At 36.1% G+C, this 20584-nt stretch overlaps 2 protein-coding genes across 11 annotated transcripts in view; both read left to right on the plus strand.

Moving 5' to 3' along the window:
• Window positions 1–3584, plus strand: part of LOC135195644 (uncharacterized) — a 144542-nt gene extending 140958 nt beyond the window's left edge. For all 10 annotated transcript variants that reach the window (XM_064222012.1, XM_064222014.1, XM_064222015.1 and 7 more), the window contains one exon: window positions 1445–3584. In XM_064222012.1, the coding sequence (XP_064078082.1) occupies window positions 1445–2836 (1392 nt within the window). In that variant the 3' untranslated portion in view covers window positions 2837–3584. The remainder of the gene's footprint in view (window positions 1–1444) is intronic.
• A 5419-nt stretch (window positions 3585–9003) lies between these two features.
• LOC135195646 (transferrin-like) overlaps window positions 9004–20584 on the plus strand; it is a 58691-nt gene continuing 47110 nt past the window's right edge. The window contains 2 exon segments of the mRNA XM_064222018.1: window positions 9004–9159; window positions 11001–11125. Coding sequence (XP_064078088.1) covers window positions 11023–11125 — 103 coding nt within the window. The 5' untranslated portion in view covers window positions 9004–9159; window positions 11001–11022.

The raw sequence follows: 20584 nt of genomic DNA on the forward strand, positions 1-20584 counted from the left end.
ATATAACGGTAAACAGTAGCCTACAGTTTTTTATTTATTTATTTATTTATTTTTTACGGCCAAGGGCCCATATCCCTTGGGTCCCTTGGCCCCCTTTCTATGACTCTACGTCCATGGGCCCCTTTAATCATTATAGGCCCTGGGCCCGTGGCAGTTTGCCACCTCTGCCACCCTATTGTTACGCCTCTGAACTTACCGTAAGGCAACACAATGTTCTCCTTCTGAAGGCAGTTGATGACAAGGAATTAAAATTTACATCAGTGTCCCACATAAAAAGATCATAGAAAACTTACGTAGCCGTCTGGCAACGTTCAACTCCAATTTTCTCTGGGTGTTAACTTGCAAGCATCCCTTGATTACCCGTATAGTTTTTTATATTAAGTCTGAAATGTTAAAAAACCTGGCAATAAATAGTTGGGAACGATGTAAACGTATTGATAAATGTGCATTTTTCAAAGACAGTTAAGATGGTGTTCATAATTGACAAAACACAGACACACAAACGGTCAGTTACAAGATGGAAAACTTCATTTTTATCGTTGTAAAGTTGCAAGAAGTGCATCATAACCAAAGAACACATTTAAAACATAGGGCCAGTATTTGGATACTTGTCACTGTTCACGTAATTCTTCTTGCTTTGAATTTCTCCCCTTGTAAATAAAGACCTGTCGTTTGTACCTATTGTCCTTTTCAGTTGAAAGGATGCATTTCATTTTAATTTGGGATTAAGGTAAAAAAAAAGTATCAGCTAATTGTAGCCGGTATTCAGTCATCTGTTTTATGTTGCTTATAGATTTTGTCAAAGATCCTTCCATAATTGCAAGTTGAACTGATTTATTTCATAATGTTTAAGTTGCTGTCGTATTTCTTTAATTTTGTTATATTAAAACTTTTTTTGAATTAAGAGGACATATAGTTTCTTTACGTGATGTTTGGGTTAATATTATCTTGACAATCTTATTTTAACGCTTTACTTTGAAGTTATGTTAAATTTATATAGGGTTCAAATGCACATTATAACAGCTGATGAAAATTCTCCGTGTTCCATGATTCTCTTACGACAGAGACAATTATTTACCTTATTCAGTACAAAGCATGCAATGTTGCTTTTAGCAACGTTATTCAGAAAAGGTATTTGTCTAAAGGAGACATATATTGTTATTTTGTTCTTAAAATTAGAGAATACTGAAAGAAGACACTAGATGAATGATATACAGTCAATACTTTTTTCAGTCATTCTTGGTTCCCATGTAAGTCCTTCGTGTATCCTTTAGGCCACATTCCCTCAGACAAGGGTTACGAAACCAGATGTATGAGTAATTTAATTCACAGTTTATGCAAACTTATTTTTTGTAATTATGACGAGTTTGGTTGCTTATTTAAAACTTGGTAAATGAGGTTAATCAGTAATAGCGCCATTAACATTATTCCTACTCTTCCACAGGCTCGAGGCGAAACGAGAGCTGTCGATGGAGGCTATGGGTATCTGCGAGTTCCCAAGTGGTGGCTTGGAATTACCTTGATGGGGCTGGGTGAACTGACAAACTTCGTCGCGTACATATTTGCTCCCGCTATTTTGGTGACGCCGCTGGGAGTATTTTCCATCGTCTGCACAGCAGCTCTGTCTCCATATTTTCTGAAAGAAAGGCTCGCAATGCTAGGAAAGCTGGGCTGCGTCCTGGTGCTTGTGGGTTGCGTCATAGTGACGCTCTGTGGGCCAAAGGACCGCGAGATTGCGACGATGGAGGAACTTCAGTCACAACTTCTGCATCCGGGGTTCTTGATTTACGCCAGCCTGGTAGTGCTGATTTCGGCAGTGTTCATGGCTTTAGTTCCTCGCTATGGCCATAAATATGTTCTTTTGTATATCACTATATGCTCGTCCTTCGGATCCCTTTCCGTCATGTTCTGCAAAGGGGTTGGCCTAGCTCTTAAGCAGACCATTGGTGGAGAAAACGAATTCACCAACTGGGCTACTTGGGTATGCCTTGTTGCTCTGATAGCTTGTTTGCTGATTGAAACTATTTACATGCAGAGGGCTCTGGACCTCTTCAATAGTTCTGTTTTCATGTCCATCAATTATGTGTTGTTCACATCTTTAGTCATAGTGGCTTCCTCAATTCTGTATACTGAACTGAAAGTCATTGGCTGGAAAAACATCGTTCTTACATTACTTGGATTCATTGTAAACATTGTTGCTCTTTTCATGTTACATTTAGACAAAGAGGAAAGCAATAACAGTTCGGCAGTAGATCCAGAGGAACCCCCTGCAGAAGTTCCGCAGCCTACTAAAGGACCTGTCTCAGGACTTGAACAGGGCTCACCATTGTTAGGCCGAGCCCCGGCTTCTCCTCTCGCTGGAATAAATTTGCCTCACACAATGTTCCCTGGAAAGACCAATTCCTGCAAGTCTCTCATTAGCCAGACTTCGATACCCAACCATACCACAAGGGAAAACCATCGGAACTCATGTGATCATAACCAGGATAATGAAAGTCATCACAGCAATTCTTCTCATGACAGTAGCAGTAGCAGCAGCAACAGTAGCGGAAGCAGCAGCAGCGTAGCAGGGCGTAGCAGTAGTGACTCTCTTAAGGAGCGGCGACATAGTCAAGCTTGTGAAGAAAGCCGTGGCCACTGCAGATCATCTTCAGGGTGCATGTGCGAAGTTCCGCTGCTGAATGAACTTCACTCCTCCAGTTCAAAGTTTTCAGTACAATTTGGACCCCAAAGAAATGGCCGTAAAAGTGGCAGGAGTAACAAGAAATCCAAAAAGGGCGACATGGATATTGATGTGGAAGATGTCTCTCAGGATACCGATACTCATCACCTTTAAAAATCCTTTTGATTTGGACAGAAGAATCCCTTTCCTTTCCTTGTGTGCCATATTGACGGCTGTTTAGTACAGTGACTGCTACAACTAATTTTTTTAATATCTTGAAGTAATTTACGTTAAGATGATTAATACAGGTCTGTATAGGTACTATAACAGAGTGCTGTCATATACCATTACTTTCCTACACATGTACGAGTACTGAACGGCATATGTCTTTACACTTACATAATATGTGTATATGTCCTAAAGGGAATGATTTTTAAAGAGTAAAGCTCTGCAGAGATATGGAGATAATTAATTCTAAGAGATGAGAATGAGATTGTACATATGAAGTGCTTCACTTTGTTCAGTGTACGTCAACGCATCAAGCATTCCTGTTGATTCCTAATGTATAGAGTTTTATGATCTTGTAAATATTGTAAATAGATGTGTAACTGTTTCTAAAGTGACGTGAGACTTACAGACATTTCTTGCTACCCACTTGGGCGCATTCTTTTATCGCGGTGTCAGAAAAAGTGGACATTTAATGGCACTGCATAAATGGAGGAGATTCAAGTTACCAAGGAAACTGCCAAGAAACCATTGGATCTGGATGGTGGTAGACCCTATTCACATGCGCTTGCTCGCTGAATGACAAGAGCATCGTTCTAGATGATATTTGAAAGAGTTTACAGTATCATAGGTTTTCTGGGTTAGGTCGTGGCTTCCCAAAACGTTACCCGAAGAGGAGAAACATTGTATATGTATACATATATATATATATATATTATTATATATCTATATATCTATATATATATATAGATATATATTATATTCTATATATATATATAGATATATATTATATATATATATATATCTAATATATAGATATATATATATATATATATATAGATTATATATTATATATATCTTATATATATATATATATATCATATATATCATATAGATATATATGATAGACTATAGCCTAATATATAATAGCTAATATATATATCAGGATATTATATATATATTATTATATATTTATATTATATATATATATATCTATAAATATAATAATATATATTATTATTTATATATAATATATTTATAATATTGATAATATAGGAAAGGGGTATATATATAGATAGATATATATATATATATATCTATATATGTATATATATATATAATATATCTATAATATATATATATACTATCTATATCTATTATAGTATATATATAGAATATATATATATATATATCATATATATATATATATATATAATCTTTATATAGATATATATTATACTATATATAATATATATAATCTATATATATATATTTATATATATTATATATTTATATATATATATATAGATATATATAATATATATATTATATATATATAGGATATATATATATATATATATATATATATATATAATATCCTATATATATATATATATATATAATATATATCTCTATAATATTATATATACATATCTATATCTATATAGATATATATATATATATATATATAGATATATGTTTATATAGATTATTTATATATATATATATATATATATATATATATATATATATATTTATATATATATATACGATAAACTTATGTATGTATCTATTGACGTAAGTATATACAAAAGAGGGCATAGTTTTAAAGCAGATTATTTTTGAATGGAGAAGTATAAACACTTCAAATAAAAGGGTATCGGAATTCTATCATAATGCATAATTATGACTATTCACTTGTAATGTAATTTTGCTACGGTTAAAGATAAAGAATTTTTTTTTTTTCAGCGGATTTCTTTTTGTACAAAAAGTAGTCACACAATTGTGTTGAGCTATATATATATATGTGTTTGTGTGTATATGGTTCTATGATTCTGGATGCGTGTGCTTGCACACACAATAGCATTCTGTTCATGCATTGTGTTCCATGCATTCACGCTTGCATCAGGGAGAGAACACACTTAAATTCATTCGTACGTAGGAATATTTTATATGTATATATATCTATAGATATATATGCATTTGTGTTTGTGATGTGCAAGATTGAAATTCTATTCAACAGATCAAGTGGTAGGGACCTGATTAGGCCTTATGTGACATTGTTTATACTTTCGGTGGCTTATATTCGCTCCCCAGAAAAATGCAAGTCATCTTATTTTGACAAAGGTCTGTCATTACCGTGTCTCCTGAAGATTGAGAGGAAAAGCCCCCTGGATGAGCATTCTTATCTGTCCATAGCATTGTACGTCTGATTTTAAGCCCTATGTATCTTCATGAAGGTATTTCTGTGCCCTATATCGACCATGGCCATTAGCTATGAGCTGTGATAAAAGACTTTTATGTACCTAATTTTTTATAATAAGTAAAATTATGTGAACAGTTTCACTCGTCCATCCTGTGAGCGTTCGTCCTTAGATCTAACCTCGCAAATCTCATTCATTGTCAAATCAATTCATTACATAATGTCATTGATTTTTTGTCTTTTGCTTCCTGTTCACTTACCAAAACTTTTGTTATAATCTAAATGCCACTTGTACTCTAGGTGCACTGATGTTGATGTTTTGAATTTCTTTTTTATATTTCTCAAATCAGTCATAGATTACCGTAGATCGTAGCCAGCGCTAAAACAGATTTTGAGCAGCATAAGCAAGCTATTCATGTACAAGATTATTAAATAAATAATATAACGTGCTGTCTTTTGAAACCAGATTGTGACTTTTGTAAGAAATTTTTCAGACTGCTGAATTATACAGACATGTTCACTTGACTGAAACTGTAAGACAAACATACAAGATTCAAATGAATAATAAACCACCTCATGATCTCACAAAGCACAGCAAACAGTGAAAAGTTCCGTCTGATGTTTTAGTGAAACCAGAGTTGCCTGAATACTATTAAAACGTGAAGTTGTTGTCCGACCTTTTCAATGATGTGTAGCCGAGGGAGCAACGACTCTGGAATGCACCGGACTGCGCAACGCTACTTTTATTTTGGAAAACAGTGACGATGTAAACATTTGAAGTGATTATTGCAATTGCACTATATTTGTACAAAAGAAGCAACTGCATTATAACCGTGTGTTTCTGTATATAATTCGTGCCAATATGTCTGCCGTAAATTATTCTGATATATAATGTATAAGTAATTCTGCATTAGCATTTAGATATTTTAGGAAGGTAGTAGTGGAATTAAGGTTTTACTAATGTTGGGTTTAAAAGATTCAAACGAAAAACGATTTTTTTTTTCTTCAGATAAATGAAGACTGAGATGTCATATTGGAGAATCTAATGTTATATGTTGGGCCGTGTGTATAAGATGCTAATTATATGTGTATATTAAATTGAAAATATTTTGCTACAAGAATAAATTATATATGAATACCTATATTAACGGCTAGACGAATCAATACGGATTACAACGTGACTGAACTAAATAATACTGATTATATTTGAATAACTGTAGTTACACGATGTTAGTGATAATGGGGATAGATGTAATGGTAATTTTAGATGTATCTCATGCCAAAGATTTACTATTATGGTTGTTTGTGTACATAGAAGTAAGGCGTACAGAGTAGTTTGTACTTGGAGGCATTGAGAGAGAGAGAGAGAGAGAAGAAGTCCAACACTCGATGCCTTGGGCTGTCTTGACCAAAACGATGACTTATTCCTAACCTTAGTCCTTGAGAGAATAGTGTGTATTATGTGGCAGAAATATATTCAGAATAAAATGTCAGTCTTACTGGTCCTATTTTTATCCTGTTGAAGTAGTAAATATACCTGTTACTAAAACCAGATTTTAAAACATTTTATTACAGATACACGTATTTTAAACGCAATAATTATTGCGTGTATCTCTGTCCCCCTACTTTGATTTGAGTTATATAGATTTCTGGCATTATGCCAAGCACTGTGGCAACTAAGGCCATTCTGCGCTGAAACGGAAATTGACAGTAAAAGGTTTGAAAGGCGTAACAGGAGGAAAACCTTGCACTTGCACTGAAACAATTGTTAGAGAGTGGACAGTAAGATGGAAGAAAGAGAATATGAACGGAGTACAGTAAAAGGAATGAAAGTAGTTGCAGCTAGAGGCCGAAGGGACGCTGCAAAGACCCTCAGGTGATGCCTACAATGCACCGAATGAGGTGCACTGAGAGCATTACCCTCCTACGGGGCTGTCCCCCTACTAAAGGTGCGTTCACACGGTCGAACAATGTCCGACGGACAAATATTGTTACCATATCACAGGCGAAGCAGGATGACGTTATAAGCGTTGAAACGATGGAAGTAGATCTGGCAACAAACTGTGGTACCAGATGAGGTTGTATACCACTGTTTTTACTCTGCTCACTAGGCAAAGACCGGCAGACAATTGTTAATTGGTAATAATGTTTGTCCGTCGGACATTGTTCGACCGTGTGAACGCACCTTAAGTGACACCTGTCAGTTTTGCCTCACTATTGCTGGGAGGGGTTCAGTTCCCGGCCACACCACCAGTTTGTATATTGAAAACTTTTGTATGTTGTCTATTTCTGTGACGCGCTTATCAGATTTGTCCCAGATCACGCCAAATCGCTGTGCCAATTCCATAAATATACCCCGTAGGCAGGTAGAGCCATCAGTGCACCTCGTGTGGTGCACTGTAGGCATTACCTTAGATTATTTGCAATGTCATATCTGTCCCCAGCTGCAACCCTTTTCTTCCTTTTACTGTACCTCCTTTCATATTTTTTCTTCCATCTTCCTTCCCACATTTCCACCCTCTCCTAATAATTGCTCTATTGTGCAACAGCGAGGTTTTTCCTCGTGTTGCACCTTAAAACCATTGTACTCTCAGTTTTCCTTGCAACGTTGAATAACCTCCTAGGTAACAGGCCTTGGCCTTTGGCCTAAATTCCGTGTCCCAATTCCATAATATAAGTTATAATGAGCAGCAATCCAAAATGTCGGTGCTCGAATTCCAGTTGTCCCGTTACGAAAATCACATGGCCGTTATATTTATTATACAAGCTAGAGAGCAGAGATGAGTCAGTTCATGGTAGGAGATAAGACAGCTACTATGATATAGCACTGGTTGCTTGATATTAGAAGAGTTTCGTAAGTTCTCATGGTTGTATATCTCCCCCTGCTTGATCTGGATCCAACTTCTAAAAATAAAAAGAAGTTTCATCCGTGAGCGACACCAAGAAAGTGTAGGAACTTATCTACAGCTGCAAAAACACTGATATAAATCTGTTAAAGTACTGGTCTGGATTTACAATAAACACTGATACGGATCTGAATGAATATTCATCTGGATCTACAAAAACGTATTCCCACTATCACAGGACGTACTGCACGGTTTTGCAGTTATGTTTTTCTTTGCATCATGACGCAAAGTGTTGCTAGTTCTCTAGAAAGAGCGAGGATCGGGTTGTTTATGGCGTTCAGAAACATGGGTGGGGCTATGAAACTTTCGTTCTTTGATTGTTCCACTGAATTTTAGTCTGAAGTTTTTCTTCAGAAAAGTCGAAGTAATTCAAGACACAAGTTCAAGGAAGAATATGAAAGTAAATAGTACAGTATGAGTTTTGTATTGAGAACTGCCAAAATACTATAAAACACCTGTTGGACGGAGATTATCTATGAAGAGATGATGATAATGATCAGGAGGAGGAGGAGAAAGAGAGAGAGAGAGAGAGAGAGAGAGAGAGAGAGAGAGAGAGAGAGAGAGAGAGAGAGAGAGAGAGAGAAGGATATAGCATGAAGAAATAACTGTTATTTATTCAATGCAATGTACACAGCACGGCTACTTCAAGAAGTGTAATGCATAGTCATTGACCAAACATTTTGTCCTATTGTAACTGTCCGCATGACAATAAGCAATGTTTGAGTTAAAATGATACTGTATATGAAATGCAGGAATCTTGCTCAAGTGCTGTGGGAACTGTTGTTTACCTAAACAAAGTCGTGCGGCAGGCAGTGAGGTGCAGTTACCCAGACATCATAAACATGAACATGTGCTAACAAACTCTCCGCGTTATTGCATAGGAAGTAAAATTTAATAAACAAGAGTGCACCTTCTTATTTATGAGTAAAATCTTTGGAAACAAACTTTATTTCCCCATCAATAGGAAGCAGGTTTGTCAGTGTGTACGACAATGAGCGTAGCCATCCTCCAAAGTTCCGAAACCCTGTCTTGATGACTTGCCTTGCTTGTATCCTACGGCTTGCCGGCAAACGGCCTTGACTGTCAGCCGTCATTGACGTTGTGTAATCCCTCCGACAAGTCAGCAAATACTACAGGAGATCTTCAGCTCTGATTCGCTTGAGGTAAGGATTTCTTTCTCGTGTTAGATACTCCATTCCGTCTTTAGAAGGTGCTGACGGTTAGGCAAATCGTAATGGTTAAGTCAACAGTCATTTCCAGCATTATGCCCTGTTAACAGTCAGTTAATCTAAACAGACAGTGATTTGGCATATAATATCTAAGACGTGAAGTGAACAGCAAAACTAAAACTGCATTCACGAACAGCCGAGTGTAAAATAATGCTGGAGTAGTCTAGCACTTTCAAACTGCCTGTTGTTGTCACGCAACTGGCTCGATTTTAAACTTGAACCATGATTTTTCGTCTCGACTGTCAAGTCTCATTGTCTGACACTACAGGTGTCACTTATAATTATTCTAATTTACCTTTTCTACGCAATGAAGAAGTTTCGTGAATGCAAGATTTAACGAATGATTCAAATACGTCATTGGCCAAGTACAGTCACAAGAAGATTGAAGTTCATGAACACTAGAGGTTTATGTCATGATTTTATTGCGCTGAAGGGGAAAGTAAGTCCATTTAAAGAAGCTGAATATGAGTCAAAATACTGTGTACATGGAAAAACGTTAAGAAATAGTTATATATATATATATATATATATATATACTATATATATATATGTATGTATGATATATGTATGTATGATATATATATATATGTATGTATATATGTATGTATATATATATATATATATATATATATATATATATATATATATATATATATATATATATATATATTTGAAGATAAAAGACCATAAAAATGAACCTGTCAGGACATTGGAAATCGGATGACATTGACGAGTTTTAGACCTCTTCTCCAGCAGGTGTTCCAGAAAATACGACCACCGGACGTGTCGCCAGACGGGGGTTAATGAGGTAAAAAAACAACAGAGAATAGTTTAATTTCCACCCTTCTTTTGGGTAAATAATCACCTGCATACCAACAGACCTTACTGCAGAACGAAGTGCTCGATATATACGGTTGCAACGTTCGAATAGTGTTCTATGGGCCTTTTATCTTCATATTATACTGTTGTATTACAGTAAAGACATTAATGTTTATATATATATATATATATATATATATATATATATATATACATTATATATATATATTATATATATATCATTAATTATATTTTTTATATATATATATATTATATATATATATATATATGTGTGTGTGTGTGTGTGTGTGTGTGTGTGTGTGTGTGTTGCTTGTATACAAATGATATTACCTTATTTTCTTCGTGTTCTCTGAGTCAGTTGTATGTAGCATTGGTGGGTAGCTTATATGTTTTATAATGTGAAAATTTAGCAAAGTTCTTCAGGAAGATTCATCTAGTGTTATGCTGTAATAAAGTGGTAGTTAGAAGCCTGACCATTCATGTTATGACTTTTACTTATTCTATTATTAGTAGTAATTAGTGGAATATAGATGTGACTAGCTTTTCGAAATGGCTCGTTTGGTTTACATAGGGAAAGTAGTAACGCTGAGTTGGAATTTTATTTTTATATAAGCATACATATACTTACGTACATAACATATATATATATACACACACATATATATATATATATATATATATATTTATGTATGTATATATATATATATATATATATATATATATATATGTGTGTGTGTGTGTGTGTGTGTGTGTGTGTATGCTTACTTAACACAACGGAGAGTATCTTTGCTCATTCGTCAAATACTAACGTAGTAAAATTTCTAAGCATTTATCCGTTAAATCTGTATCAGAGTCATTTACTTAAGAAGAGGAAAATAAGGATTTTTCTAGCGTCCCCCTCCACAACTAACGTTGACTTACTTTCCTCGCACCAGGATTGTTGCTGCTGCATAGATAATGGGCGAGTGGAAGAAGTGGCCATCACTGGTCTTGGTGACGGCGTATCTCTTGTCCTGCTACCCTCAAGTGGGTTTCTCAACCAGCATACGGAGTGAATTAGGTAAGAAATTATATTGATTAGCACTTTGTTATATTAGTAAAATACCTTCTTAATGAACGCTTGGGGAATTTATAACATTGGAGACCATTTATCTCGCAGTATTGTTTGTAGATTTTTCTAAGATACTAAATTGAGGACTTTACAGTTTGTTAATACTCGTTTTTGCTGATCATACAGCATCTGCCCTTGTCTGCAATTCTAAAAATTTTGAATGGGAAATATATATATATATATATATATTTTATTTCTTTCGCTTTGTCTTGAAATGCCTTACGTTTTGAGCGTGTTGCATGACAAAGAATCTCGTCAAAGTTTTGTGTATTTTTTCCCCAGCCATTTTTGGGCATTCGTAACTTGCGTGTATATATATATATATATATATATATATATATATATATATATATATACTATATATATATGTATGTATATAATATATGTAATCTGGTGTCCATTAATGAGGATTTGATTTGTCTTATCAGACCATATAACTCTGAAGTGGAATGGAGAACATGCGAGTATTTTTGTGAGAACTGCAAAAACTGCGATGTATTGGGGGACAGTATTTATTTACTAATGTAACTGCCAGTTTGAAAGTTACGTCTGTGGGGAACGGAGAGTTTTGTATATTTTCATGTTTTACTTTTTTACTCTAGAAACTACTCCGCACATGCGCTCTTTTAACCAAGCTTATACTTACAGCTCAAAAACTTACTCAAGTGCAGTAGAAAGAATAATTTGCTATTATGCCTAACTTTGCATAGATTTCGACATGCTAGTTGGTACTCCTACTGAAAGTTGGGTAAGAATGCCTGAAATGGTCAGAAAAAATAAAGTTACTTATTTGTCCTATTTCGCTCAATCAAACTTAACTTTGTTCGCTCAGTTTTTGCTTGTGGTGCTGCACGTCATCAATTTCTCTCTCTCTCTCTCTCTCTCTCTCTCTCTGCCGCAATAAATTTGTTTTTTACCCCTAATACTTCATTCGAGGGGATTCCACCTTGTTTTCAAGCGCAATGGTATTCCCAATTCTGTTTCTCCCCACCCCCGCCACCCCATCCCAACAACCTCCTCTTTCCCCTTTTAACACATATGCACGTCTCTATGCTTCATGGGCTAATCCCAACATATGTTGTTTGGTAATCCCATCTCTCTCTCTCTCTCTCTCATTATATAATGTGTGTGTGTGAATGGATGTATGTATGTGTGTGTTCCACATACACTTTGAAACGCATTGAGCAAATTGAACCAAACTTGGTATACTTAATACTTACCATCTGGGAATAAACACCGTTAGGTCAAGACATCACTGGCACCAACAAGGGGGTGGGGGTGTTGTGGGGAGGGGAGGGGGGGGGAATGTAAGAAATATAAGAAAATGACAAATATTAATGTCTAATCCTCAGTTTTTGAGGTATCTGTGGGAGCGGGTGGGAACGGGGTGAAATGTAAAAATAACCAAAAACGACAGATATTAGTGTCTAACCCATAGTTTTCAAGGTCGCTGAGAAGAATACTAACACTCCTGAAGCCCTTTAAGTCCAAGTTCAGCCCCCAGTAGGAGGGGTGAGAAGCAACTATCTTAACAGGAATGTGAGAGAGAGTTTATCAGTTGCAATTGGAGATTTCCCGGGCAGTGCCTGGTTGGTCAGCTAGTATATATAATATATAGTATACTATATATAATAGATATATATATATATAATTTAATAATATTATTGATATTTATAAATAATATATACTAGATATATATATATATATATATATATTAATATATATGAGGGAATCTCAAGTTGTTTTCAAGCTGTTAAGCATTCCAAACTTTGTCTCCCTCCGCTCTCTCTTTGTGAAACTTATTTCTCGAGTTTCACAGGGAAATGCCAACTTGCCAGCTGGCATTCTCTCTCTCTCTCTCTCTCTCTCTCTCTCTCTCTCTCTCTCTCTCTCAATTTATGATATATATGTTTATATTTATTTATAATGAGTTGAGAGAGGGGGTGATTACCCAACAACATATGTTGGGATTACCCCATGAGACATTAAGGAAGAGCCAAGTGTCAAGATGGGAAAGAGGGGGTTGCTGGGAGAGGGGTGGGGACGAGGAACCGAGCTTGAAAACGAGTTGGGATTCCCTCGTAGGTGGTTTCAGGAGGGAAAACCAAATTCATTGCAGAGAGAGAGAGAGAGAGAGAGAATTAATGATGCGCCGCAGCACAAGCAAAAATGAAGCAAAAAAAGAAGTTTGATTATAGCGGAATGGGAAAATAAGGAAACTTTCTTTTTCCTGACCACTGCAGATCTTAATACTCTAACTTTCAGTGGGAGTGGCAACTAGTATGTCGAAGCCTATGCATAGACTTAGGCATAAAAGCAAATATATTTGATGGCTTTCCAAATAAGCATATACTTGAAAGTTATTTTTCTTCATTCCATTCTGCACTTGAGTAAGTTTTTGAGGCTAAGTATAAGCACCTTAGTTACAAGAGCAGCGCCTCAGTGGCGTAGTCGGTATGGTGTTGGCGTTCAACCTCTGTGGCTGCGACTTCGATTCTCGGGCATTCCATTGAGGAGCGAGATATGTGTATTTCTGGTGATAGAAGTTCACTCTCGACGTGGTTCGGAAGTCACGTAAAGCCGTAGGTCCCGTTGCTGAATAACCACAGGTTCCATAGAACGTAAAAACACCATACAAACAAATTGGTTACAAGAGCATACATGCTGGCAGATTTCAGAGTAAAAAGAACACTACTTAAATATCTCTGCTCCCCATGGATGTCACTTCCAAATAGGCAATTTACTGTTCTAGTAAAAATACTCTCATGTCCACTATTCCCTTCCGAGTCATGTGGTCTGAGAGGACGAATCAAATCTTCATTAAATGGACACCAGATCGCTACACTGCATATTATGCAATTGAAAACCAGTGCTAAAGCATCAGCAGTGATTAATGGTAGTAAATGGCAACGAAATCTGTACGAAGGAATTTGTCCCCTATCCTGAAATCGTGGCTTCGCTCACGGACGGACCCGTATATGCCCGAACCCGCGCGACGGATGGTCTTTCAATCATCCTGACGTAGACGGGAAGGCCGTGGTTAACTCGATCTAAATGTCTGATATTGATGTATTATCCAGAGCCTTTTTATTCGCTAGTTTCAAAATTGTGTTTCCGCAGTTCAACGGTGTGGTTCTTTTATTTTGACTTAATTGGGTCAGGTTTTACTGGAGTTGCCGTACTAAAGGCTTTCGTATTGAGTACCAAGTGTGTTCTATTTTTGGGATGAAAATATTATTATTAAAAAGAATGATTGAGTTAACTGAATTTATCTTACAAAGAATTTTCTGTTTTACCCTCTTAATTATATATCTGGAATAATAATAATAATAAAATAATAATATAAGCAGGAAGCAGACCTTCTCGGATACATGTCTTATTAAAAAGAATGGCTGAGTTAACTGAATTTATCTAACAAAGAATTTTCTCTATTTTTCTGATAATTCGTCTTTCATAATCCGCGACACTTAAGTAATTTGCTTATATTCATGGTGTTATTGTGGTATTTTGAATGTCAAGGCCTGGTAATAATACCACACATTGACATTCAAAATACCAGAATAACACCATGAATTTAGCTAAACCAATTACATTTGCAGTCTCGTGGATTATGAGAGACGAATTATCAGAAAAAGAGAAAATTCTTTGTAAGATAAATTCAGTTAACTCAGCCATTCTTTGTAATAAGACATGTATCCGAGAAGGTCTGCTTCCTGCTTATATTATTATTATTATTATTATTATTATTATTATTATTATTATTATTATTATTATTATTATTATTATTATTATTATTATTATTATTACAGATATATATTATGACGGTAAAACAGAAAATTATTATTATTATTATTATTATTATTATTATTATTATTATTATTATTATTATTATTATTATTATTTCTAGAGAACACTCATAATGGCAAGAGTCTTGAAATAGAGAAACAAATCCACAGTTATGTATGGGTCCATATATTTGAAGATGAAGCTGTACAGAGAGCGTTCGGGAATCTGTTCGATTTCCCTTTTCAGTCTGGCGCTGTGATGTAATACCACTGGCCAAGTAAACGTAAAAGGACTCAAACCAAGCGAAGCTGTTTATAAACTAAGGTCATGTCCACACTAACTGGCACTGCCCGATGGGCAAACACTGTTCCCACAACCCTTTCCACTATGGTACTGACAGACGGAATATGGAGCTAGAACGATGCGATTGTCTGGTAACACTGCTTTAGAAGCGAGAGAAAATATGAACAGCTGGAAGTGCCCGACGGGCATGTCTGTAGTGTGGACAGGACATAAGGCTCAGTCCACACGGACGAACTTTGTTCGATGTGACGTCTTTTTCACCATAGAACGACGGTACTGCATGTTCTATGTGTGTTGGACGACCAGTTCCTTAGTTTATTAAAATAGCTTCGCTTGGTTTGAGTCCTTTTATGTTTACCCGGTTAATGGTTTTACATCACCGCACTAGAATGAAAAGGGGAATCGAGCATATTTCCCAACGCTCTCTGTATAGTTTTATCTTCAAAAATATGTACCCATATATAACTGTGGATTTGTTCCAACATTATTATTATTATTATTATTATTATTATTATTATTATTATTATTATCATTATCTTATCATTACTTATCATTATCATTATCATTATCATATTAATATATTTATATATATCTATCTAGCCATCTATCTATCTATATACATGTATGTATGTATATAAATGTATTACATATGTATGAATTATTTACATTATATATATATATATATATATATATATATATATATATATATATACATACATACATACATACATATCATATATAATATATATTTACACACACACACACACACACACACACACATATATATATATATATATATATATATATATATATATATATATATTGTATATATATTGTTTGTGGGTGTGTTAAGAGAGAGGGAGAGAGAGAGAGTGAGAGAAGAGGCTATTCAAAGTACTTACGGCCCATGTGAAGGGGAAATAACTCATTGTGAAATATTAGTCCATTCAGTGTCTCGTCGATAATCAAAATGAGGGTGAAGGTTTCACGCTAAAAACTTAAATGTTGATGAATTTATGAAATTAGCTTATTCAGTTTGGTGTTGAATGAACATCATCTTTTATGAGTAATTTACTCTCTTAGTCTCCCGCGGAATAATTGTTATTACTGTCTATCACACTGTTCGTTGATAAGATACTAAGTAGTCCTTCAGTCTCAGGTTTATGGACATTTCTCTTTTATTGTTTGTGGCATCATATCATGCTGTATTGTATTTTCTGCACTTTCGTCCGTCGATCAGCAAAGTTCCGGAAAACTTGGTACGGTTAGTGCTTGAATGGGTGACCACTAGCAAATGCCAGATATAATTAGAACAGAAGCTCCTATTTCTATAAATGGATACAAGCATGAAATAGAATTACGCGTTAAAATATATTCTTAAAGTCCATCGCACTAGAAAATATATGTACAAGAAAATAAAAGTAACAAATGCGCCGAAGTTTCTTCAGCGCAGTCGAGTTTTCTGTACAGCATATACTCAAGGCCACCGAAAATAGATCTATCTTTCGGTGGTCTCGGTATAATGCTGTATGAGCCACGGCCCATGAAGCTCTCAGCCGGCCGTGCCAGAAACACGATCATAGATAACTTTAATCTTAAATACAATAAAAACTACTGAGGCTAAAGGGCTGCAATTTTGTATGTTTGATGATTGGAGGGTGGATGATCAATATACCAATTTGCAGCCTTGTAGCCTCTGTAGTTTGCAAAGTCTGAGGGCAGACAGAAAAAGCGTGGACGGACAGATGATGGCATCTCGGTAGTTTTCTTTTACAGAAACCTTATAAAACCTAAAAGTGAAACTCTTTTGCGATTGAAATAACAGCCACATCCCAACAAGCAACGTTTAGAAATTTGGGTCAGGTCACTTCTTAAATGGGAGATAATCATTGACTGTCAGAGAGCATTTGCTGAAGGCTAAGAATCCCGTCCAGAACCAGTGGGTCACACGTGTCTCTACATCTCGGAGTCGTCACAGACAGGAGTTCCCTCTTTCCCTAGGATAACCGATTGTTATTCTGTAAAAAAAAGAAAGTAAGGAATGCGCCGAAGTTCTTTCGGTCCGGTAGTGACTTCAGCCACGGTTCGGTGGTGCCCTTTGTTGTTGGTGCCTATAGCGCTGCCAGAAGTAGCTACGATTATTGCTAATTTTAACCTTAAATAAAATAAAAACCACCGAGGCTAGAGGGCTGTAATTGGGTATGTTTGATGATTGGAGGTGGATGATCAACTTCCCAGTTTGCAGCCCTCTAGCCTCAGTAGTTTTTAAGATTGAGGGCGGACGTACAGACGAAGCCGACACAATAGTTTTCTTTTACAGAAAACTACAAAATAACCGCTGTATGTGACAACTCCCGAAATGTAGGTTCACGAGCCCACTGTCACTGCAAGCGTAAATTCATATACGCAATTTATGACACCAGGATGATCCAATAAGAGCCATAGTAATAACAGCTCAGTGGCGTGGTCGGTATGGTGTTGGCGTGCCACCTCGGTGGCCGCGAGTTCGTTTCTCAGGCATTCCACTGAGGGGTGAGAGATTTCTGGTGATAGGAGTTCACTCTCGACGTGGTTCGGAAGGTTCTAGGACAACTGCCCCCGGGACAACTGCCCCCAGGACAATTGCCCCCCGACAACTGCCCCCGGGAAAATTGCCCCCGTAAAACCACTGCCTTCTGGACAAATGCTTTGGAATTTATTGCCATTTACGTAATTACTTTTTAGTAACTATTTATGAAGATATTCTTCCTAATTACATAATTGGTCATTTAAGAAATAATTTTATCTATTCCCTAAATTTATTACCATTTATGTAGTTATTTCCTAATTAGGTAATCGGTCGTACGAGTTAGTTAATTTCTGAAAGTTATCGCCAACTGTATAGTCAAACAAATGTTTACAAAAAAGAAAAAAAGTAAGAAGGATCCAGTGACTATTCAGAAATATAAGAAGTAACATCACCCATCATGGAGTTCGTCCGAAGTGAACGTGGCAAAATGAAGCTTATTTACGAAGGATACATCTATGTGAAGCAGAAGGAATTGGCAAATAATGTTACATCTTATGAATGTGAAAAACGCCGCCATAATAACTGTAAAGCGAAAATAAAAGTTTGTGAAAATGAAGTAGTTGGCCATGTAAATGTTCACACCCATGCTGTTGACCAACCCCGCCGTGAAGTCTCGTTAGTACAACAGGAAATAAAGGCTAAATCTATTACTACCGAAGAGACTGCACAGCAAATAATAGTTGGGTCGATATCAAGTGGTGCTGCAACTCAACTACCACCGGTGAGACATATTCGTCGTGCAATAAGGCGCTACAAACAAGCTGCTGGTGCTCCCCATCCCTTCCCATCAAGCCTATCAGACATGGTCATTCCTTCCGAGTACAAGAAAACTTCTAGTGGTGAAGATTTTCTTCTTTATGATAGTGGATTGATAGAGCATCGTCTCCTTTTATTTTCAACACCAACAAACATTAGCCTTCTGGAGAAATCAGATAATTGGTTTGGAGACGGTACCTTTAAGATTGTACCCGAGTTATTTTACCAATTGTACACTATTCATTGCTTAACTTCTGAAAGAGTTATTCCGTGTGTGTATGTTCTGCTACCAAATAAACAACAAGCAACATATGAAGATATCTACCAACAACTCCTCACTATAAATCCTAGACTTAATCCCAAGACCTTCCTAATAGACTTTGAACAAGCTGCTAGGAGTGCTATTGAAGAGATCTTCCCCAACGTAACCGTTAAAGGATGTTTTTACCACTTATCTCAAAGCATATACCGTAAGGTGCAAAATGAAGGTCTCCAAACTAAATACCAAACCGACGCCGATTTTTCCCTGAAAATACGTATGATTCCTGCTTTAGCGTTTGTTCCCCCAGAAAAAGTTATTGAAGCGTTTGAGAAACTACAAGAGACGTTGCCACCTGAGGCTGATGCTATAATAGATTATTTTGAGGATACATATATCGGCAGAAGACGTCGACATACAAGGAGACAGCCACCGTTTCCCTGTAAGCATGTGGAGTATGTATACTCTGTTTGTTGAAGATTTACCTCGAACAAACAACGCTTTAGAAGGCTGGCATAACCATATGCAAGCAAGCGTTACGTCATTTCATCCAAATATATGGAAATTTCTGGGGGTGTTGAAGAGAGAACAGGCACTATCCAGCGTCATAATCAATCAAATACTTGCCGAAACGCTATCAGGATTCTAGCATAAGAATAGCAAACATTGTGCAAGACTTTGAGAACCGCGACGTATTGGAATTTTTGAGATACATAGCCCACAATTTAAAATTCTAGTTTTTAAATCCTTTTTCAATATTTTTGCAACTTATCTATGTACAAATTTTAGTATATAATGTTATCTTTTTAAATCATGTATTTTTATTAACATTAATAAAACATTGGTTTTAATAGTTCTTATGTATTTTTATTAATAATAATAAAACATTAATTGTTCGTATTAACTACCATTTTTCTATGAAGAATTGTTTTCTTAAATAGTTACTCAAGAAATTCCTATAAAGTAATTACGTAAATGGTAATAAATTCCAGAAATAGCTACAATTATTTTTTAAATTTGTCAGGGGCTAATTATCCAGTGGTTTTACGGGGGCAATTTTCCCGGGGGCAGTAGTCCTACGGGGGCGATTTTCCCGGGGGCAGTTGTCGGGGGGCAATTGTCCTGGGGGCAGTTGTCCCGGGGGCAGTTGTCCTGATACCGGTTCGGAAGTCACGCAAAGCCGTTGGTCCCGTTGCTAAATAAAAACACCATACAAACAACAAACAAACATAACAATAACTTGAGACTATTGAGAATCCGGATTGGCTGGTATAGTAGTTAGTGTCGTGGCATGCCACCCAAATGTCGCTGGTTCGCATCTCTCCTTGGATGGTGAAAAATCACTGGCTCTGTATCATGATCAGTTACTGGTGCAGTGTAGCGTCTGCAATTGGAAGTTGAAACCAATATTATTTGGAAGCTTGAACATCAAGTCAATGGCCCCTTTGGTGTGCTTTTTCCATGTGAATAGGCTTCAATTACTGAAATAATTATAATAGCATCATATGCTTGCTGCAACTTTTGAATGATTTCATTTCGAAGCGTCAAATTTTGTGAGATGAATAACCATTTCTAGGATAAGACTATGACGCCAGTTTTGAGGTAAATCGTAGTCATGACTCCTAGATTCTCGTAGCACAGTTTCCTTTCTGTGAACTCTTATGACGATCAGATCCAGTAAACTTTACAGAACATTTCTCTAAGAGTACTTTCTAGTACATTGGTGTGTTTGCAT

Source organism: Macrobrachium nipponense, chromosome 16 (assembly GCF_015104395.2).
Source record: "Macrobrachium nipponense isolate FS-2020 chromosome 16, ASM1510439v2, whole genome shotgun sequence".
Classification (NCBI taxonomy): domain Eukaryota; kingdom Metazoa; phylum Arthropoda; class Malacostraca; order Decapoda; family Palaemonidae; genus Macrobrachium; species Macrobrachium nipponense.